This window comes from Pantherophis guttatus, chromosome 1 (assembly GCF_059756535.1).
Source record: "Pantherophis guttatus breed Tessera chromosome 1, ASM5975653v1, whole genome shotgun sequence".
In the NCBI taxonomy this organism is placed as follows: domain Eukaryota; kingdom Metazoa; phylum Chordata; class Lepidosauria; order Squamata; family Colubridae; genus Pantherophis; species Pantherophis guttatus.
The window spans coordinates 26,319,301-26,342,782 of record NC_142063.1 but is presented as its reverse complement, the minus strand read 5'-3'; the positions used below and the strand labels follow the sequence as shown (position 1 = coordinate 26,342,782).

The following is a 23,482-nucleotide window of genomic DNA, read 5'->3' as shown; positions in this document are numbered from 1 at the left end:
TCTAGCACTCTATGCAGCAAGCAGCAGAGCCCTGCGCAAAACAGCTGAGAGCAAATCAACTGAGAGTCAGGAGACCAATCTAATCAACTTGTGCTAATTAGCCTATGCTGAAGCGGAAAGGAGCTGTTTTTTCTTGCTGTTTGCTTGCAAGGAGGTAACTGCTGAGAGGCACAGGCCAAAGGGTGGGGGCCGATGGGCGGGTGGGGCTACATTTGGTGTATAAGACGCACCCAGATTTTCACCCCCTTTTTGGGGGTAAAAAGGTGCATGTTATACTCCGAAAAATATGGTAATTATAAAGCTATAATCATTATCATAAGTGCAAATGATGTCTGAGGCAGTTTATTTATTTATTTATTGGTTCAATTTATATGCCGTCCTTCTCTGGAGACTCAGGGTGGCTTACAATGCGTTAACAATAACATACTTTTGTATATACCTGCTTAGTAGGGCTTTCGCCCCCCCCCCCCCCAAGCGGTGTTCTTTTTTTACAAAGTCAGTTTATTGCCCCCACAATCCGGGTCCTCATTTTATCTACCTCGAAAGGATGGAAGGCTGATTCAACCTTGAGCCTGGTGAGATTTGAACTTGCAGTAATTGTAGGCAGCTGGTGCTACTTAACAGCACTTTAGTCTGCTGCGCCACCAAGGCTCATGTTTGCTAAACGAAGACTATTTGTATTCCAAACACAGTTGACAAAACAAAGGTATTGGGGAGCATAGGCATAATGTACATTTTTTAAAAAATTTACAAAATACTTTAATGTTGATTGTGTCATGTGAACCAAGCCACTGTATCCTGTTAATTATGATTTATTACTTGGTGTATTATCTGAATTTAGCCCATTGTCATTTATTCAGCAAGCTATGGTTAAGCGTAGCACAATGTGTTAAACTAGGCATCGTTTCAATTAGCAAATATTCCAGCTTCATTTATTCATTCCTATTAGAGGATCTATACCGTAAATTGACTTTCATGGCAATTTATCATTGGGAAGATGGTATAATTACATCTGTTCATCAAAGTACATCCACACTGGCCTCTTTAAAATGAGCATTGTTAATATGTAGCATTTTACAAAGTATATAATTAAAAGAAACTCTTAAAATACCAGTTTAAAGCAATTATTGAATTGCCTGTTTATTCTTCCTAAGGGAGTGCATTCCATCAATGTGGGGCCATTGCTAGAAATAGATCATTTATAACAACCTCAGTCTCCTATCTCTTGCTCAGTAAACAGCAGGGATCCTTCATTGGATTAAATCCGAGCAGGCTCATTTGGATGCACATAGTCTTTCAGGTGACATGATCTGCAATGATTTAGGACTTCACAGGCAAACTTAACATTTTAAATAGGACGCAGAATCAAATAGGCAGCCAGGGCAACCATTACAGAATAGCTGCATCTGTTTCTCATAGCAAGTAGCAGCATCCAGCAAATCTGAGCTGATTTTCAAACAGGGCTTAGCCTGCTATTACTTGGATGGAAGACCATTAGAAGTATCCAAAAATAAAGACTGGACTGGAAAAACTATTTTTTTCTGTATTATTGTCCAGTTGCTAGTCCCTTCCCCCAAATGTTGAAATCTGATGGAAACTAGCAAGCATTCTGTGGGAGCCCCTGCCTTATGAAGCACCCTTTCCAGGGGTGGGCTGCTGGGGGTTTGCAGGGGTTTGGGAGAAACTCTAGCTAAGATTCTGTGCAGTTTGGAGAACCCCCAAATCACACTCCTGGCTGGCCCCGCTCACCCCACCCTCCCCTCCCAGGAGTCCCCACACAACCCGTTTTGAATGCAAGTAAGTGCAGGGTGCACACAGAGGCTTGGGGAGGGTGAAAAATGGTCCTACCATAAATTCAAGAAGGGGAGAGCCTCTGGAACCTGGGGAGGCCTTTTTTGCCCTCCCTGATCACCAGCCCTGTCCCTGACTCATGAACTCTTCCTAACAGTTCTGATTTGGGCAAGACTTTTTGTGTCATGTCTGAGCAGATACTTGGCTAACACATTTTGGTTGTCTGCTTTTGCTGTGTGGTTTGCCAGTCTATGAGTTTGCTTAAGAGTATATCTGCCCAACTAGGGGGATCACCCCTCTGGATGGATCTGGATCAAATTCTGATGGATCTCAAAGAGATGAGAGGGATTGGACCCTGTTGATATTTGGAGGGAAAACCACCAGCCAAATCAAGAGATGTAAACTAGATCAGGAGCTTGGGAAAATCTCCAAGGAGAAAGGAATAAAGAACAACTCTTCTGTCCTTAGTAAGAAAAGTCATCAGGAAAAGCAGTCACTAGGACCTGAATCATATTTAAAGGAATCTTCACTATTATAACCCTCGGTGGCGCAGTGGTTAGAATGCAGTACTGCAGGCTACTTCTGCTGACTGCCAGATGCCTGCAGTTTGGTAGTTCAAATCTCACCAGCTCAAGGTTGACTCAGCCTTCCATCCTTCCAAGGTGGGTAAAATGAGGACCCAGATTGTTGGGGCCAAGATGTTGACTTTGTAAACTGCTTAGAGAGGGCTGTAAAGCATGTGTAGTGGTATATAAGTCTAAGTGCTATTTCTGTTGCTACTTATGAGTTCATGTGCTATGGCCTAATTCTTTCTGCCCAGCAAAAGAGGCCATAAAAGGGATGATTTCATCTTAAAAAGGGAAGTGAAATCACACTTCTCTTGACACATGTGGGGTCAAGCAATTTTCAAAAGCACCTGAAGGCCAGACAAGGAATAATGGATGGAAACTGAACAAGGAGAGATTCAACCTGGAAATAGGGAGAAATTTTCGGACAGTGAGAGCTGTCCAACCGATGGAACAGCTTGCCTTCAAAAGTTGTGGAAGCTTCATCACTGGAAGCTTTCAAAGAGGGACTGGACTGCCATCTGTCAGAAATGGTGTAGGGTCTCCTGCTTGAGTGGGGTGGGGTGGGGGTTGGACTAGTTGACTTACAAAATCCCTTCCAACTCTGTTAATCTGTTAAACATTATGACCTACACAAGAAAACCATAGTAATGCGTGCAGGAGGGGAACAGAATGGGCAAACAGAGGGGAGGATTATTATTTAGTTCATTTCTGGCAGGGTTTTTATTTTGTTTGTTTAAGAAGGTTTCTTTTTAACCATTTTACCACTCCTTTCCTTTAGCCTTGTAACGCTAAGAGGAAAGGTTTTCAAATGCAAAAAAAAAAGATCAGGGAGAGGCGATTTACTGCAGGGAGAAAGCCTGTCTGTTCTTTAAGCAAACAAGCAAAGAAACAGCTGGGCTTGTTTGTTTTGCTAAGCTAGAAGAAAAATACTTTTCTTCCCTGTGGTGTGGTGGGCGGTGCTTGAAAGGCTGGAGATTGCTGTGAAAAAAAAAAACGAAGGGAAGGTTTTCATAGGTTTTCTTATTTCATCCTGCTTTCCTATCGTTTCGAGGCCTACCCGATCTCTTCTTGGAAATTCATTATACAGAGAAATATGAGCACTTTTGAAATTTTAAGAAGAGGTGGGAACATTCTTATGAATCAATCAATCAATCAGAATAGAGCTGGAAGGGACCTTGGAGGTCTTCTAGTCCAACCCCCTGCTCAAATGGAACCTATACAACCTATACAAAAAACCCAACCCAGCCAAAAAAAACCCCAACATCTGTGACTCAGCTTTAAAATGGCAAGCAGGCAGCCTACCTACCTCACAAGGAGATTTGCAAAGGAGGAAGATATAATGATCAGGTTCACACGTTGTCCTAAGTTTATAAGTGACCTGTTTTCAATCAGAATAGAGCTGGAAGGACCTTCGAGGTCTTCTAGTCCAAACCCCTGCTCAAGCAGGAGACCCTCTGACAAATGACTGTCCAGTCTCTTCTTAAAAACCTCCAGTGATGAAGCACCTACAACTTCTGACCACAAGCTGTTCCACTGGTTAATTGTCCTCACTGTTAGGAAGTTTCTCCTTAGTTCCAGGTTGCTTCTCTCCTTGATTTGTTTCCATCCATTGTTTATTATCCTTCCTGCAAGTGCTTTGGTAAACAAATTACCAAATTTGTTTACCAAATTACCCTTCTCTTTGTGGCAACCTCTCAAAAACTGGAATACTGCTATCATGTCACCCCTAGTCCTTCTTTTCTGTATACTAGACAAACCCAAATCCTGCAACAGATCTTCATGTGTTTTAATCTCCAGGCCTTTAACCATCTTAGATGCTTTTCTTTGCACTTTTTCCAAAGTCTCAATAACTTTTTTGTAATCAGGTGACCAAAACTGGATGCAGTATTCCAGCTGTGGTCTTACCATGGCTTTATGAAGTGGTACTAATACTTCATGTGATTTTGATTCTATGTATCTGATTATACAACCAAGGATTGCATTGGCTTTTTTGGCTGCTACCGCAACTGCCGGCTCAGGTTTAAGTAATTGTCAACCCTCTCACAGCTACTGTTTTTGAGCCAGGCTTGGTCTAATCTGTACTTGTACATTTTTGGTTTTTCCTGGCTAAGTGAAGGGACCTCACACAGTAGTTATCAAAATGGGCCTGGCCAGCCACAGAAGGCAAACTGATATGGTTTCTCCCTGCCATCCATCCAGGGAAAATCTTATGCATTTTGTTTGCCTCCCCACCCCCACCCCCTTTGTAGGTTGCTTCTAATACAAAGGACAGAGGTGCAGCCCACTCTTTCTTTGAAAAAGCAGAAAACTGCTGCCAATTGGGTCTGATCTATGAGGGACTATGTTGCCCTTCCTACCAGGAACAGTTCATGTTGGCTTGTGAATGAGTCTTGGGCATTGCCCCTACCAAACTTCTCTGTCAGAGTAGAATACAATAGAGTGGAGTGGAGTGGAGTGGAATGGAATAGAATGGAATGGAATGGAATGGAATAGAATAGAATAGAATAGAATAGAATAGAATAGAATAGAATAGAATAGAATAGAATAGAATAGAATAGAATAGAATAGAATAGAATAGAATATTTATATATTTATATATGCATAAATAGTTGGAGAAGAAAGTACAAAGAGTGCCAAGATCAAGATAAGTTACTGTAGTCCTCTCTTCTGCCTTGATCAACTGATACTTGGAATACAGCATCCAGTTCTAGGTATGACATGTTAGGAAGGGTACTGATGACCTGGAATATGTCAAAGCAGAAAAATAAGAATAGGATTGGAAAGAAAGGTGATTGTGGAACAGCTGGAAAACATACATGCCCGGAATCTGTTAGTACCAACATTTGTACGATTTGTACAGGTGGCCATCAAGTTCCCTGTAAATAGCCTGCTACACTTTCTTCTCCTCCAAAAAGTCAGAAAATACAAATAAATCTCTTGTCCTTTTTTCAACCATAAGTGTATTTCAGTATCAACCTGCAAATTCCTCAGAAAATAATCTGCCTGAAAAATCTGCATGGTTTTATGTGCATTTTTTATAAATATGCATAGTTGTAGTGACTTTTCCTGATGAGTGCATTTTCCCCTTTAAAATATTATGCCTCTGTTCCATTGTATTCTCTAGTCTATGATTTTTTTTGTGTGTGTAGATATTTGCTGAGCTTGAACAATTTTCTGTTTGCATCTGTATGAATGCATGAAAAATGGAATGGTGTAGTTGTGCAAAATATTATTTCCTCAGATACAGTCCATATATGCACTTTGTCATATAGACTTGAATCCAGACTAAGTATGGTATAAGGCTAATTATGAAGTGAGTGAGTGATGACATTGCAGCATCTGTCTTACTGACGGTGTAAATGTTACAAGTGTGCTGACATCTTTCAGAAAATAAGATGTCGATATAAGCTCCAGAAATAAGAGAGAATGACAGAAAGGGAAGGGAACTAGTGACAAATCTGACAATGTGTTGCCTCAAAAGGATGGAATGGTGGTAAAAGAGTCAGAAAAAAGGTAGCACCGTTCGTGTTTTTCTCCTTGTCAGCCAGGAGGTGTCACATTTGCTTAGCTTTGACCCTGAATATTACACGGTCTTTTATGTTTTACACGAACTTCATACTTTACTTATTATAGATCACTTAAAATAAGAAAGGCAGATAGAAAGAGAGAGAGAGAGAGAGAGAGAGAGAGAGAGAGAGAGAGAGAGAGAGAGAGAGAGGGAGGGAGAATTAAAGAAAGGTGATCCATGCCTGGTTACTATTTTTACAGAAGAGCTTCCATTGTGTGTATGTTATGTTAGGTAATAAGAAAATTGATAGTGCAAAAAATATAAAGTTGCTGAAAACAGAATCTAATTTTCAGTTTTAATTATTCTCCTAAATTGAGCCTAGAGATACAGAAATCATTCTTTCTGCAGATAATCTGGAAGTATGAATGAATTTCCTCCCCCTACCCCCAATTACATAAGCAACAAAAACAGAAACAGTCGTTTCATTTATTATCTCCTGGAAGGCTGGAGACTAAACTATATGAAGAATGGCTGCAGATTTTGGGTCTGGCTAGTCTAAAGAAAAGAAGAATTAGGGGTGACATGATAGCAGTATTTCAATATTTGCCACAAAGAAGAGGGGTCAAATTACTCTCCAAAACACCCGAGGGCAGGACAAGAAATAATGGTTGGAAACTGATCAAAGAGAGAGGCAACCTGAAATTAAGGAGAAATTTCCTAACAGTGAGGACAAGTAACCAGTGGAACAGCTTGCCTCCAGAAATCATGGGTGCTCTTTCACTAGAGGTTTTTAAGAAGAGACTGGACAGTTACTTGTCTGAGATTGTATAGGTTCTCCTGCTTGAGTAGGAGGCTGGACTAGAAGACCTCCAAGGTCCCTTCCAGCTCTATTCTATTCTAAATTCTATTCCTCTTTATAAAATATAAATTGTACAATAATGGGCAATGAGTTAAATAGCATATTTCAGACTATCTGCAACTGGTGATAGCTTATTGGCTAAAGAGAGTGTGCTTAGGATCTATAAATTGAGTGCTTGCTTTCATAAAGAAGGAAAGTAACATTCGAGGAAAGACAGCCATAATTTTTTCCACATTTCCAAGATTGCAATTATAAGATCACAGCAACCTTCTATTGAGCAGTTCTGCCTTTGAACGCAAGCCTTAGATGTATATTAGCCACCATGAAAGTTTTGCGCGGAAAGCCAGACAAGTATATAGCAAGGACAGGAACTCATAAAAGAAAGTATTATAATCCTTTGAGAATAGTTTTGGCTTTCCAAGATACTAGCCCTCTGGGTCTCAAAATCAGCTTTTGGGGCTCATCAACACACACTGACAAGCTATCTAACCTTATGAAGGGAATTCCTATCAGTGTCCCACTTGAAAAAAGAGTGATGAGGTTGTACATTTCCTATTCTTCCTTTACTTCCTAATCTACTTGCATGCCTTCTGAGCCTTTGGGAGTATGCCCTGCAAATAAGTTCCTTATCCTGCTGCTCTCCAAATGCTCCAGACCTGAATTCCCACAATTCTCTTAACAGGTGCACCAATTTATTCATGATGTCTCAACTGTTCAGGATCAACTAAACTGTCAGTTGCAGCAACTGCCACAAGCCACTCAGTCCGGGTGATACTCATTTTGCCATACACATACTGAAAAACATTTGAAGAACCATGCCTCTGGGCTCTGACTCCTTATTAAGTTGGTCACATGCAGTGCTTGGATTCACCAGTTGTAACAACCGGTTCGCTTTGCGCGCCCTCCGGAGGCGGGAAATGGGCCTTCCAGTACTTCCGGTAGGCCCATTTTTCGTCCTCCCCAGGCTCCAGAGGCTTTCCTGGAGCCTCCAGGAGGGCGAAAACGGCCTCCCCCGGGCACTGGAGGCCCTCCGGAGGCCGGAAACAGGTCTGTTTGTGGTCTTCCAGTAGGCCTATTTTTCACCTTCTCAGAGCCTCTGCGTGCACCCTGCACTTACCTGGCATCCAAAATAAGCTGCGTGGAGTCTCCTGGGAGGGGCGAGGTAGGGTGGGCAAGGTCAGCCAGTCTTTGGAACAACCGGTTCGGTGAATCAGATTAAAATTAACATCTGGTTTGCCTGAACCGGTGCGAACTGGCTGAATCCCACCCCTGGTCACATGAGACGTGACCTGTACAGTCTGTATGCAGAGAATGAAAAGGGCCAGTCCTTTCATTGATTAAGGTGAAGTTTTCATAGCAGATGTTATAAAGAGATAGCCAATTGTCAATTGTACTTGTATTGACAGGGAGGGAGAATGTATTGTATCAAGTGCCAGAGAAACCTGGTTAGCCTTGGATGCTCTGCCTTGAACATGAAGGAGGGAAGCAATTTATTGTGCTGACTGCAAGACAATGAAATCCATAAGCTCTCTGCTCTAGAGGAGGTTGTGGTTGACTCTTTCCCATTTCACTTCCTGAATATCATGCTTCTACAGCAGAATGTCAATACATCTGACAGGACGTCTCTAAACATGAAGGTGTCTCAGAGGCATTGTAGCCAATAGTTCCTGAATTCTCACTTCTTCTCTTGAATTAAGCTGCACCCTGTAACACACCCAGAAAAGACTGTGCATCCTTAAAAATTATTCTCTTCCAACCTCAAGTTTTGAAGGCCCGGAGAGAGAAAAATGGGCCAAGACTTTATTCTCCATAGAACCTAATCATATCTTTCTTACCGAGTGTGTCTCCGTATGCAAATGCTGTATCTTCCCTGAGCCATTTAACAGACAAACACATAAACAGTGGAGTCTTATTTCTCCGCCTGCAGATTCCTCACCAAATTGGTAATTACGGGAACAAACGAGGCTTTGAGACTAGAAGCTTCTTATCCATCAGGAGAAGGTAATGGTTTCCCGCCATCTGCTAGAATATCATCCTCAGTTCATTTCCTCTATTGCACCCTGTCATGGTAATTGCTGCATGTCTCTCTGTATTTATGGCAAATGCATCGAGTGTTAAACAAACACTCATAACATCTATTAAACTTTTTTTTAAGTTCCCATCCCGTCTATACCAAAGAGATTTACAATTGGGGGAAAGAACTTTGTGAGCTCTTGGAGAGAGTTCACACTATAATGATTGAGAGACCAGCTTCAAGTGATTAAAATTTTACTCATCTATATATATATCAAAGTGAAAACCACTCACGCATTAATCATAAATCTCCAGAACTGTAAAGCCTACAAACTTGAAATTTGCCACATATGTTCCTCTTGGCTTCTAGGTGCTCACTAAGAAAGGATTTTTCGAAATGACCATCAGAGCATTAGTATTTCCTATATTATTATTAACACACTCTAATGCTAAGGAGTTGTACTCCCCCTCCTCACCTGAAAAGAAATCTGTTCCAAATGCAAAACACAAGCAGAGGAGTTTCACTTTCAGTTTTACTTTCACAGCAGCAAGCAGCTTTACTACAGAATAGTTGAGCTAAGCCACGCCCAGCCTCCTTCCTGTCTCCTTGCTCACACAGCAAATACTGTTTGAGTTTCCAAACACCCCTCAACTGGGGTGAAATGCTCCCGGTTCGGACTGGATCGCCCGATCCGGTAGCGATGGCTGCGGGTGGTTCAGAGAACTGCTAGCAAAGATCCCTGCCCCCCCCTCATGCCCAGCTGAGGCACACGATCATCAGAGGCTTTTTTTTTTTACTTTTAAAAGCATTTTTTCTACAACCTCTTCGGCCAAAAAAATGCTTTTGAAAGTAAAAAAAAAAAAAGCCTTTGATGATCGTGCAGCTCAGCTCGGATCGTCAGAGACTTTTAAAAGCATTTTTTCTACAATCTGGCCAATTTGGCCGAAGAGGTTGTAGAAAAAAATGCTTTTAAAAGTAAAAAAAAAAGAGTTGGCCACACCCACCCAGTCACATTACCCCCACCAAGCCACGCCCATAGAACCAGTAGTAACAAATTTTACATTTCTTAATATGAATTAAGAAATTGGAGATACAGATAAATAGGAGAGATCGATCAAGAATAGAACAGCAATGAAATGCTGTGGAAAGCCAACTAAACTAAAATAACATAAAAGTAAAATATCCCAATACATCATTAAAGGTAACTCTTTCTGTCCTCCAGCTTGAGATCTCTCTGTACAATCTGCAGTGAGGTACAACAGCAGTGAACTACCTAACAAGATGCTTAGGAAAGTTAGCATGCAGATATTATGTGTTTTCAATCACATGTTCAGGTACAGTACATGTTAAGATTATCATTATCTGAGGTAGAAAGAAATAAAATGAAACGTTTGTAAGGTGGGGAGATGTGAATCACCATTCCAAGTAGACTTGGGTTTTGATTGCTTATTTAGTATCTTATGACTATCACTAAGTGTTGTATCTTATGATCCATGATGAATGTATTTATGATGACTATGATCATGATTCATCACTTACATCTTTTATGTACACTGAGAATTTATGCACCGAAGTCAAATTCCTTGTGTGTCCAATTACACTTGGCCAATAAATAATTATATTCTATTCTATACTCACCAACATCTAATGGACTCAGAGACTTGACTGTTATTGGTCTACTCTAGGCCTTATGTATATGTGGGAGGGGGAGGATTTTCAATGCTGTCAGCTTCCCACAAGGAAACTCAGTGTGGAAGCCAGCAATAAGTTGGAAGTTGCTCCGACTCCCGCTGCTTTTTTTGCCCGCCTGTGATCATTCTGTTTCTCTATTTAGGTAAGAAAATATATCAGAAACAATGGCCCAAAGGGGCATGGGTTGCCTAGTTGAGTATAACACTTTCATGTATCGTGGTTCTTTGAGAAATGCAGGTTTCTCTCTCCCTCCACCCCACCCCATCTCACATCCTTTCATTTGCATTACTCTGTTGAACACAACCAACTTTGTTCCATATTGATTCTCCTGACAGTTCAGGTAACAGCTTCGTTACTTGAGCAATGTGATGCTTTTTCTCCCTTGCCCTGTGGAGACTGCACATTCATCATCAATATGAGATGCCAGAGAGAGATAAGATATCTTCTGAAGCAAATAGCAATTGAAGTTCTCCTGCCTATGCTGACAAATAGCCATGTAGGTCTCCATTCAAGGCCAAGCATGACCATGATATTTTCACAACAGGGGCAGAGTTTCCCAAGAGAAGAAAAGTTCTCATGTCCATATATATAAAGGTAGCTTAGGTATCCACCCTTATATCTGATATCAACTAGTTTCATGAAGACCCAGATTGTTGGGGGCAATATTCTAGCTCTGTAAACCACTTAGAGAGGGCTGTAAAGCGGTACATACGTTTAAGCGCTCTTGCTATTTCATGGAGCCATTTATCGCTCCTGAAACTCAGCAGCCAAAGAAACTCCTGGGACATCCTTTTACCAAGAGTATAACTTTACTGAAGATTTCATATGGGTACAGAAGTAGAAAAGCCAGTTCTAACGATTTCACATGCAAATGTTGTGACTTAGGCTTACTGAGTCATTACAAGACACAATTAGTCCCAAATAAACCTATTTTATTGTAACAGCTGAGAATTACGTTCATTCCTAGCTGAGTCCCAATTAGTTACAAAACAAGTCCTTCGGAAGAAGTCCTTTCGGATTATCACCAACCTTTATCTTCTTTGACACCCTGCCAAAAGCCTTACTTGGCAAAGCCCCACGAAGTTCAGAAACAAACAAGAGACGCCAACTGGAAACAGAGTCAGCAATATTGCTTTCCTGCAAAAAGGCCCAAGTGCCTTTGTTTCTCTTTTAAGCCTAATGAGAGGGGCCAATCATCTCCTAACCTTACTCCGAGTTGTCCCTTTTGCTTTAGCTGCTCTTGCCTTCTGGCAGCTCTGTGAATGTGTGCACTAGGAACAGTTCCTCTGCCTCTCTGCTGTCCGACTCTGGGGGCTCCGGAGTCCGTGCATCACTCCCAGATGGCCCTGGCCCCATCTCTGCCTTCAGTGCCTTCCCCAGATTCCAGGACTGGCCCATGTTCCTCCGCAGCCTCCTCACTGTCTGACTCCTCTGCCAGCTCCGCAGGCTGCTGGTGGACCACAACAGCAAACAGCATAGGAAAACTTACTCTTTCTCCCCCCTGGACTTCCTATTGTCCAATTTCCACCAGTAATTTGCACTCGCTTTGTTTTAGTAATGGTCTGTCTGCCTTGGGTGTTCCCAGCTGATGACCTCGGGTATTGGGTCCATGTCAGGCTTCCAGTCGGCACACTTGCATTCCAAATTTCCCTCCCCCCCCCCCATCCCATTACTATTGTCTGGTTGCTAGCAGGGCTGCATAGTGAGGCAACCATGACAGATTGACTGGTAACACGCTTAGCTTTCTTTTCGGTCAAAAAGGCCTACCAGAACAATCAATCAATCTAGAGAGAATGTCCGTGTAAAAGTTTGAAAATGCATTCCCAATCCCCTTTAAACTCACAAATTTTCTTCACCAAACGGTCCATCCAATATGTGTCTGTAATCTATCACTCGTAATTCGTACTGATCGCATAAACTAAGTTGTGTTAGCCAGCAGCAATTAATGTAGTGTAAAATCTGGCAAAGACTCATGACTCATGACTCATGACTTCTACATTTATTGCTGACTGGAAACCTCTTATAGGCTTTTTGTGTGAACCAGAAAAAAAAATGAATGTATGATTTATGGTTCTGAGGATTCGACAGAATATAGAAAAAAAAGAGAGTTATATTGTAGCCATAGAGCAAAAGTGTCTATGGAGATCCTCAGCCATCCATGCCATGGTTGTCCCAAAGGTGCTTTTTCAAGAGGAAACTGCACTTTTTTTGTTTTTCTTTGAAGACGTTTCACTTCTCATCCAAGAAGCTTCCTCAGAGCAAGAGGTAAATTTATAATTTGACTTATAACTGATAAGTTATATGAACTTATAACTGTTGTTAAAGAAGATCAGAAACAATTTTTTTGAATCTTTTTTCTTTGCTATTTTCTTTTTCCTTTTTTTGCAGTTTTGACTTTTCATATCTTTTTAAATATTTTTAATAAAATTGTATACACAAATAATAAAGAGCTTAGTTGCAACTTTTAGAACCTCCTCCCCAAATGTTGCCACTGAAATTTGGCATTAATAGATGTGATTGTCCAATAACCCTTTCTTATATTCCTCCATCCTTCTTTCTTCTTCTTCCATCTTTTATTTTCCTCTTCTGTCATCATGACAGCTGCCTTGACTATCAGCCCATATTGTCAGCCCTTTAGGGTAGATTTTGAAATTAATCTAAATGGGTCTAAAACTATTTTTATTAGAACAGCTACAGTTATAGATTTTTTCAAAACTGCATGTTTTTCCCTCCACCCCCTTTGTGTAAATTAGGGAGGGCCTATCTAAGACATTTTCTGAAGTTTGTTTCTTGGACTGAGTTTAAACTGTATTTTTCTGAATTTGTGTATTATTTGTGAACATTGCTTCAGTAATAGATCTTCCCATTGCCCTTCAAGTCCCCCTATACCTATCTCCTTCTCACTTGCCCATTGTTACCACATTTTCTAGCCATTTACCTTCCAACTCATGCATATCCTGTGTTTTCTTGCCATCCCGTCAAAACATTATTTCATGTATAGAACCACTGGAATAATAAATATAAGAATATCTGAAAAAGAAAAAAAAAAACATTATTTCATGTAGTCATTTCTTTAGCACCATCCCTAAACTTAAAACACAGGTTATTGATCATCCAACTTTTGGTATTCTTTGCATACTGTCTGATGTTACTTGGTGCTACCATGGATTTGCTGCCCTTGGTTTGATGGACTGGCATTTGCCAAGGTGAGGCTTATAGATTTAGAAGGTATTTGAAAGGAACTGGACAAATTCAAAGATCAAACTACCCATAGCTACTAGTTCGAATGGCTGTTTGCTATCTCCTGAGTTGCAGGCTTTGTACATTAAATATATAATGGAAAGTGCGGGTGACCTTGGAGAATGAGAGAAAGAGATGCTGCTTAGGAAACAATTGGAAAAGAGAAGCAGGAGTGCCTAGTGGCTTAACATAGATGTTCTCAAATCCCGGGACAAGCACTGGTCTGCAGTGGGCCAGAAACTGGGCCAAATGAGCCAAGCCCCATCTGCACATGTGTGGGATCTAAACAGCATGGGAAAACACTCCCCCTGGTCCATGGAAAAGCCTCTCTCCACAGAACCGGGCCCTGCTGCCCAAAAGATTGGAGGCCTCTGGCTTAATGGCCAGAGAAACAAACTTAAGAAGCAGCCACCCAGGAGTGAGATTCGACCGGTTCGGGCAAACTGGATGTTAATTTTAATCTGGTTTGCAAAACTGGTACTTGCAAGGACTGGCTGACCCCACCCACCCTGCCCCGCCCACCCCAGGAGTCTCCACGCAGCCCATTTTGGATGCCAGGTAAGTGCAGGGCCCATGTGGAGGCTCTGGGAGGGTGAAAAACGGGCCTACCAGAAGTTCCAGAAGTCTGGAAATGGGCCCATTTCTGGCCTCCGGAGGGTCTCCCAGAGGCTCGAAGAAAGCCTCCGGAGCCTGGGGAGGGCAAAAAAATGGGCCTACTGGAAGTACCGGAAGTCCAAAAATTGGCCCGTTTCCAGCCTCTGGAGGGTCTCAGGAGCCTGGGGGAGGCTGTTTTTGCCTTCCCGGAGGCTCAAGGAAAGCCTCTGGAGTCTGGGGAGGGTGAAAATGCCCCCCACCCCATGGTGCAGGAGGCCGAGTAGGCCACGCCCACCATGGCCACGCCCACCTAGTAACTGGGCAGAGAATCGGTTGCTAAAATTTCTGAATCCCACCTGTGGAGCCACCCTAATGGATAGAGCATTTAAAAGTGGCAGCAGGAAGTTTGTACTTTGTACTTTGTTAGTGTACCCTTACCATAAAGTAGAATTAGTTCATCTAGTCCTTTCTCCTATTCTCTGTTGTCTGGGAGGGCTGACAAATATCATCTGCTGGGAAGCAGCAACGGGAAAAGACGGTTATTCTCTGTTGTTGCGTTATGCGATTCCTAAATGTATCTGGTCGAACAACATATGATGCAGAAGATAGACTTGGTAAGCGGTTGGCCTCATCCCAACTCAGGACTTTTCTATATTGTTGCATAAGGAAAATTGGGAAGAGAATATTGTTTTGTGAATATTCAGGGTTTTTTATTGAATATTTGAAATGAAGAATCAGCTTCAGATATTTAGGCAAAGGCAAAGTAAGAACAGCTGGGGAGAATATTGGCAGTTATTCAACACAGAACTGGGGGAAAAAATGTTGGTTGTTGTTCTCTGTACTTCCCCTTCTTGACTTATACTTGTACATTTTATTACCTGTAGGCAAAGCATATGCTCCAGAATTCTACTATGACACCTACAATCCATTGTGGCAGAACCGAGCCCGTGTGTATGCCTACAGCCTGGAATGGACCCAGATGAATCCTGATGCTGTGGACCGCATCCTCACCTATCATCTGGGGATCCGGCAGGTGAGAACTTCAGGTGCTTTTCCGAAGGACCATTTTTTCGCTAACCAATATTGCTCTGCTTTTGTCCCTTGTTTTTCACGGAGCCTTTCAGTCTGGATGGCAGTTAGATAAGAGATATTTTTTTGCTGTGGTGTAGAAAAGATGGCTCACTCATCTGTAAAATCAATTTGCACTTTGCTAGGATGCAGGACAGAGGTGGGGGACAAAAGGTATTTCCCCTGTTCAGCCAATATGGAGATGCAACAGGCAAGGTACAAATATAATGCCAATTGCTTACAAAGCCTGCCATTTACAAACTTTCAACTGAAGTTTGTATGAAAAAAAACTTCTCTTTGGCATCCATTATATTTTGAATGTCTTGATGGTGCAGGGTGGGGAGCATCCCAAGAGATATTAAGACTTACGTGGAAGGATGCCCAAATGAAGATTTCGTATTAGAAATTGTTTGGCGTCAATGGACAGATTTCATTACTATTCCAGCATTGGATCTCTTCCTATTGTTTGGTTAAGAATGGGGGATATTAAATTACATCTCATAAGGATTCAGGACAGAGGTGTGTGGTTCCTAAATCCATAATTAGTTTCTAGTCAAGGCAGGCAGAAATTAGAGGCAACCTTGTATTTTGAAATGTCAGTGTTAAGCATAATATTTATTTACAAGAAAATATTTGGATCCTATGTAAGGACACAGGTATGCTTACCTCAGTGCTTTTGAAATGTGCTCTTTTGTCCAAGAAAGACAAATATATATATATATATATATATTGGGCACAAAAGCTTTACAGATATTTTTACAGATTAACAGAGTTAGAAGGGACCTTGTAGGTCATCTAGTCCAACCCCCCACTAATAGAAGAATATTGTATGAAATTAGGATTATTGTGAGCAATAAATATTTTACAATAGCCATGCCCCTTATGGAAACCCAAACTTGTTCCTGCTCTTACTCCCAGTTAAAAAGACACATTATACATTTAAATTATTTAGAATAGAATAGAATAGAATAGAATAGAATAGAATAGAATAGAATAGAATAGAATAGAATAGAATAGAATAGAATAACAGAGTTGGAAGGGACCTTGGAGGTCTTCTAGTCCAACCCCCTGCCCAGGCAGGAAACCCTACACCACTTCAGACAAATGGTTATCCAACATCTTCTTAAAAAATTCCAGTGTTGGAGCATTTCTTAAAGTAGCATCCAAATGAGTTTAGTTCAGCAACAGAGATCTGTATTGGCTCTCTTTTTCTTGTTCTAGCTTCCAGTCGATGGGGAAGTTTGCACAGAAACAAATGAAATCACCCTAGGTTTTGCCAAAAGTCACCATCTACCCTTTATTTGACATCCTGCTTGTATGATGCAACATTTATTTGGCAATGGTACTGCAATCTTAAGGGACTCAGTGGCTTAGTGGGTAAGATGCTGAGCTTGTCGATCGAAAGGTCAGCAGTTCAGCGGTTCGAATTCCTAGTGCCGCGTAACAGGGTAAGCTCCCGTGACTTGTCCCAGCAAGCTAGCAGTTCGAAAGCACGTAAAAAATGCAAGTAGAAAAATAGGGACCACCTTTGGTGGGAAGGTAACAGCATTCCGTGCACCTTTGGCATTTAATCATGCCGGCCACATGACCACGGAGACATCTTCAGACAGCGCTGGCTCTTCGGCTTAGAAATGGAGATGAGGACCGCCCCCTAGAGTCAGGAACGACTAGCACATATGTGCAAGGGGAACCTTTACCTTTACCTACTGCAATCTTTAAAATCTTAGTATGTACCTGACTAATTGGAAGCCGGAAAAATATAGGCAAACAGGCTACTCTAAAAAGACTTGACTAATTTACTCAATGTTCTTCTTAGGTTGATCTAGTACAGTGCTTCCCCATCTAGTGCTCTCCAGTTTGTTGAGACCATCAATTCAGGAATCTTTACCAACATCTCCAAAGAAAATCTGATAACTGCAGTCCATATACATATCAAAATAACCATATTAAGGAAAAATACAGTGTGATTTAATGTGATATGCAAATCAAATTAATCCCCCTCAGGGTTTTGATGGTTCTATGGTGACCTCATAGATATGCTGTAAAGGCCAATTGTGGGGAAGTAAAGAGTAGAAGGGTCGATGTTTTTGAGCTTTCCAGATTCATCTGATTGATTGATTGATTGATTGATTGATTGATTGATTTTATTTCTATACCGCCCTTCTCCTGGAGGACTCAGGGCGGTGTACAGCCTGATTAAAAGCACAAAGACAGACAAAAAAATTAAAATTATTAAAATTATTAAATGATAGGCTCAATTTAAAATCCCATTTTTAAAACCCAATTAAAATCTTTACCTTGATAGCCCAGCCTGGCGGAACAACAAGGTTTTGAGGGCACAGCGAAATACACGGAGATCAGAGATTTTACAAATTTCTGGGGGCAGCTCATTCCAAAGGGCAGGATTGTCTACTATGTGACCCAGAAAAGGTAAAGCTTTCCCTTTTCTATCCCAAAGGTGGTTTTTCAAGAGGCAACTGGACTTTCTGGTTTTTATTTGAAGATGTTTCACTTCTTATCCAAGAAGATTTTTCAGAGCTGAAGAAGCTTCTTGGATGAGAAGCGAAACGTCTTCAAAGAAAAACCAGAAAGTCCAGTTGCCTCTTGAAAAACTATCTTTGGGACAACCATGACCTGGATAACTGAATATCTCCATAGACATTTTCCTTTTCTTTGTTCTTAGCAGAGGGAGCTAGCATTGTCCAAAGACATTTCCATGTTCATGTGGCAAGCATGACCATACACCAAAGTGCATGGAACACTCTTCCACTGAAGTGGTACCTATTTATTTATTCACACTTGCATGCTTTCAAACTGCTAGGGAGGCAGGAGGTGCAACCCAGAAGGCTGGACTAAATGGTCCTTTGCCTCATCCATAGCATTTTGTGTTTCTTTAGTCAGCTTAGAGCTAGATAAACAAAAGGCAAACTGAATGTATAAAATGCAGCTTTGGGATGAGAAGAGTGTATGGATTGTTAGGCAGAAACTCAAGAGGAGCTGTTCTGTTTTTATTAACTGGGTTATAAAGTTTACATTCGGCTGCCTTTTGAATCTACTTTATCGGCCAGAGCAAGTGTACATGGTAAATGAATCATTCCATATCTAAGGAGCAACATGAGTACTTTGATTTTTATTTTTTATTAATCATAAAGGCTTCATAAGTAGTACCTGTGAGTTCCTTTTTCTATTATGGTGGGACATGCTAAATGTTAACTGAAGCTTGTGTTTGAAAAATAGGCCCCCGGGCAAAGCTTACAAGGCATTATCAAACAGCACTTGTGAAGATAAGCAGCTTTTGAATGAACTGACAGATCCATGATGGGAAGTTGGCTTACCTTGGCTCTTAAGGCAAGCTCAGATCTCAAAGGCCGCAGCAGGATTTGTGTTCCTTGGTATCTGGTATGAAATTTCAGGAATTTTGCAACAGTTCAATGTGTGCTTCTTGCTGCTAATGATATATATCTCTTAATGGGGCTGGTTGAAAAGGAGAAGCAAATTGTTTGGTCTTGTAATCAATCCACATTGCAAGAAATGGACTAGCTGTGTGTTCTTGTCAGAAACAGCATTTTCTAGAATAGACAAGCTGCAGGGCAGAATAGCCACTGTGAATCTGTGAGATTCACTGAAGCTGGTGATGTGCTCTAAGTATCAAATGATATTGATGGTTCATTTATCCAGAAATCATTGCCTTTGGTTAACATTATTCAGTGCCGTAACAACTGGGATTATTATGATTTTCAGTGAAAGGTTTTGGGCTGGTTGATTAATTAATTAAATTGAAATGCAGTGATTAGATGAGAATATCTATCTGAAGGAATATAAATTTTTTACTTAAGCTGAAATTCCATTATTGCTGAGAGAAATTAGGTCCATAACAACTGTAAGACTCCCAGTTCCAGTTATGGAGAAAGTGATCTGCCCTTATAAGGTGACAATCCAGACTGGAAGCTTGCCCCATTCTTTACTCAGATTGCCATGATGTTGGCAAGATGTCAGAGAGGCAGGAAAAGCAACGTGGCAAGTACTTATCAGTTAAGGCTGTTTTTGTTCTGCTTCTAAATATTAGTGAGAGAGAAATTGGAAGAATAAATACATTCTGATATCAGTAGAAGAGAATATTTGTAGGTCAGGTTGAACTTAAGGTCATTGGTACTCTTTGAACTTGGTCATTTTCTTGCAGATGTTGGGTAATGACATGTCTGCAGGAAAATAACCAAGCTCAGAGAGCACCAGGGACTCCACATTCTAATATGCTGGACAATACAAAATGTGGTTTCTCTCTTATTGGGATATCATAAACCCAGAAAAGCTTTCATTCTTGAGAATGCTCAACTTCAGACTTTCCATAAGCCACAATCAAGTTTGCTTTGCTCATTCTTGGCAGAGAAATCTAGCATTAAAAGTGGTTTAGCAATTAGGAATCAAGAATGTTCTCTTCCAGAATCTCTTTTCAGAGCATTAATCCTTGTGTTGGGCAGAATGGAATTAATATATTTGCATTGAGTTGTTTATTATCACATCTTTACTAATTTCCATCTGTAGTCACATCTTCCTCAAATGTCGTCAGCAGTTAATTAAAATTCCGTTGATGAAGCCATTAAAATATGCAACCTTCATTTCAAGGTCTGAAATGTGTCAGCAAGTCAAATTGAGTGTGGGCCAAACAGAATTTGTCTGTGTCATCTGGTCATGATTCAACGCGATTAGATAACTTGCTTAGCATATCACAAAGCCAGAATTAATTGTAGTCTGTTTTCAGCTCAGAGTAGCAGGTAGGTGTTATCTCTATTTAAGAGCTTGTAGGATCCCTATCAATCCCAATTATTGCATTAGTCAATAATAATTGCATTTTCTAAAAAAAAAAACAAAAAAAAAACGTGTGGTCATAGGACCTGCTGGGAGTGAACTACCGGCTAATTCAGAATGGAGTACAGCAGTGGCCAAAATTGTGGAAACCTTCTGGGAAAAGTATATTTTTGAAGTTTGATGGCTAATAACACCACTTTTTTTTTTTTTTTGAGTTTCAAGCTAATCATATTCCACTGCTGGAATGGCCTGAGAATAGCCCAGACCTTAACCCAATTGAAAATCTATGGAGCTGACTAAAGAAACTTGTTAATCAGAAGCGACCCAGCAATAAAACCCAGTTAATAGAAGCAATAATTCAATCTTGGTTTCACATTATAACAGCTGCAGAACTAAAAGATTTGGTTCACTCCATGGGAAGATGTTGTAAGGCTGTAATTCATGCTAAAGGTTACCCAACTATTAACTGACAGGGTGATCATTTTTGTATATCTCATTTTTTCTATGGTGATAATTTTTGCATATCACGTTTTTTCCACATGTTTCATTTTTCTTCTTTATCCTGTAACTGCTATTCTAATAGCAAATCCTTCATAAAAGTTATTGCATTACATTCTTGATTAAATGATCTTTCCATTGATATCTAATTTTATGGTAGTACTAAAAAAAAAAAAGTGGCATTATTAGCTAGTTTTAGAAAATACACTTTTCCCAAAAGGTTTCCACAATTTTGGCCACTACTGTAAATACTGGGCGGAAGAAAGTTGAGCCAGTATTTGTCCTCTCCAAAAAAGGGACGCCGCTTACTTTCTAAACTCTATAAGGTGATGACGTATTCGTTCTCTTCTGCCTTTTTTCTTTTAACTTTTCCAAACCCTACTTTATAGTAGCATCAGACTCTTTGAAGAATAGAGACTCCTTTCCCCCATCTCCCTCCCCCAGCTTTCTCAGATGACTTTTGTGACATTGTACAGTCAAGTGGCAGTTCCAAAAAGTGGCAGAAAATCAGACTCTTCTTCAGTACCTGCCAGCTCTTTAAGTCAAGTCCCCACAGTGGCAGCCTAGAGAGCTGCCCGACAAACTGTAGGCAGAGCGTGATCATTTTCTGCCACTTCACAATGCAGCCCTTCTTGATTTCAAAGGTGGCTTTATTGCTGCAATATCTTCCAGAGTCAGGGTGTTAATTAGATGCTTTTCCCTGTTGACACCTGCTGAGAATTTGCTGAAAGATAGCTTGCCCTGTGATGTGTTCAAGATGTCTCTAATTGCAGACACATTTGAAAGAAAGCAGCTTTTCCCCCCCTTCTACCTTCCGCACTGATGGAAACCAGAAAAATAAGAGGATGTATGTACGCTAAATAGTAACAGCTTGATCTGTTTATTGGAAAGGATTTCTCTTGCTCCGTGGCTGCAAGCATCTCCAAAGTCTTGCACATAATGTTAAGCTTGAGAGATATAAGATAACTTTTATTGTCATTTTTTTTTTTTACTGTGAGCACACCGGCCCACATTAAAAATGTTGCCTGCTCACAAGAGAAAGTATATATCTACCCAAACACTTACATAACACACATATACACATGGTATATACATACATAAATATATACCTGCTATATTCATACATACATAACAAGGGGTGGTATTCACTTACTTTCACTACCGGGTCGCAAATATGAGCGTGCGCCTTCCACACATGCTCAGAATGTCAAAAACATAGATAAATGGGACATCCGGGCAGGTGGGCGGAGCCTCCCACAGCCACCGCTACCAGTTGAATATCCCCACTGATACATATTGTACAGACACACACACACACACACACACACACACACACACACACACACACCTTCTTTTAATGACCCCATAATCCCTTGCGGGGTGGAGTCTGGGCAACTGAATGGAGCTAGCAGAATGTTTACTGGCCGGATGTCCTCCCTGTTGCCAATGCGGAGTTTTGTTCAGCAGATATATTCTCTTTGTGCCCAGAGAGAGAAATATCTGCCTCTACCTAGGATTGAACTCACAGCCTCCTGATTGTGAGGATTAAACACACAGACACACGCACACACACGCACACACACACACACAGAGAGAGAGAGAGAGAGAGAGAGAGGTTGATGTTCTATGGAACAAAACTGATTGAATAGATGTTCTGCTTCGGGTACCATGAAGTTTGCTCCTACAAGGTAACAAGGAAAACAAGACATGAAGAGGATGTGTAGCATCCCAGACAATCCTGCGGATTCTGCTCAAGCATCACTTATGTGCTACAGTATGTCCTGGATAGAAGGAAGTGAACTACCAATGATATTTTCTGCCATCCTCACCACTCTCTGCACTGACTTCCTGTCTGAAGCAGTAGTGCTTCCAAACCAGACAGTACTGCAATATGACAGGATGCTCTCGATCATCCCTCTGTAGAAAGTTATAAGGACAGGGGAAGGAAGATGATTTTTTCTCGTGCGACACACAAAATGCAGGCGCTGCTGCACTCACTTTCCCAGTTTGCAGTGATCATCTATTAATGATTACACACTCCATGTACAGTTATGTTTGCTTTGTATGCTTTTTCTCTGGGGAAAGGGGATCAAGAGCTGTATTGCCAGATACCTTTCACTAGGATAGAGTTCCATGGAATGTAATGGAACAATATGGGTGCATAAAACTGCACAGCTTTAAGGATTTTTGCAAGATTCTCCACCATTTTACTTTCTTACCATCTTACTTTACTTTCTGTTTGGAGATATAGGTTGCTCGCTCTATCTCACACCATGGCGCTAATGCATTAGGAAATTTGCATTCTCCAAAAGCAGATCCTTACAACTCCCAAGAAGGCTCTATGAGGTGAAACAGCATATGGGGCCATGAACAAGACCTTTTTTATGTGCAATGAGTGAATTTCAATTTTCAATTTCTAATTCAATTGAATGAACTGAATTTGATGAATGTGGATTTGCTTTTCCAATACGGATGAAAATAGAATCTCAGTAAAATGCTAATGGGTTTGGGATTAACCATAGAATGTGTAGGATTGTCTTGCCTTTTGTGGTATTTTACAATAATTTATTCAGCAATCTGCAGCTTATCTGGATTCCCACTTTAATTTAAACACTAAGAGAAGATTTTTTTTTAAGATTTTAAAGTATAATAGCTCCCTCTTTCACTTTAAAAATCTTAACTAAACTTCAAAACATTACCATTAAAAGCTTAAATTCTCAAGGAATAATAATAAAAGCTTAAATTCTCAAGGAATAATAATAACAAGCTTCTTACAAGAAAAAAAAACCCTTTTCTGACACTGAAAATGGGTTTGTGATGACAAGATGGCTGTCTCTACTGAT

The 23,482-nt window shown here is 40.7% G+C and overlaps 1 protein-coding gene across 3 annotated transcripts in view; it reads left to right on the top strand.

The window, feature by feature from the left end:
- The window catches only part of MDGA2 (MAM domain containing glycosylphosphatidylinositol anchor 2), a 601,160-nt gene that overhangs the window by 488,977 nt on the left and 88,701 nt on the right, over nt 1–23,482 (top strand). For all 3 annotated transcript variants that reach the window (XM_034433316.2, XM_034433314.2, XM_060693980.2), the window contains exon 10: nt 15,152–15,300. In XM_034433316.2, coding sequence (XP_034289207.2) covers nt 15,152–15,300 — 149 coding nt within the window. The remainder of the gene's footprint in view (nt 1–15,151; nt 15,301–23,482) is intronic.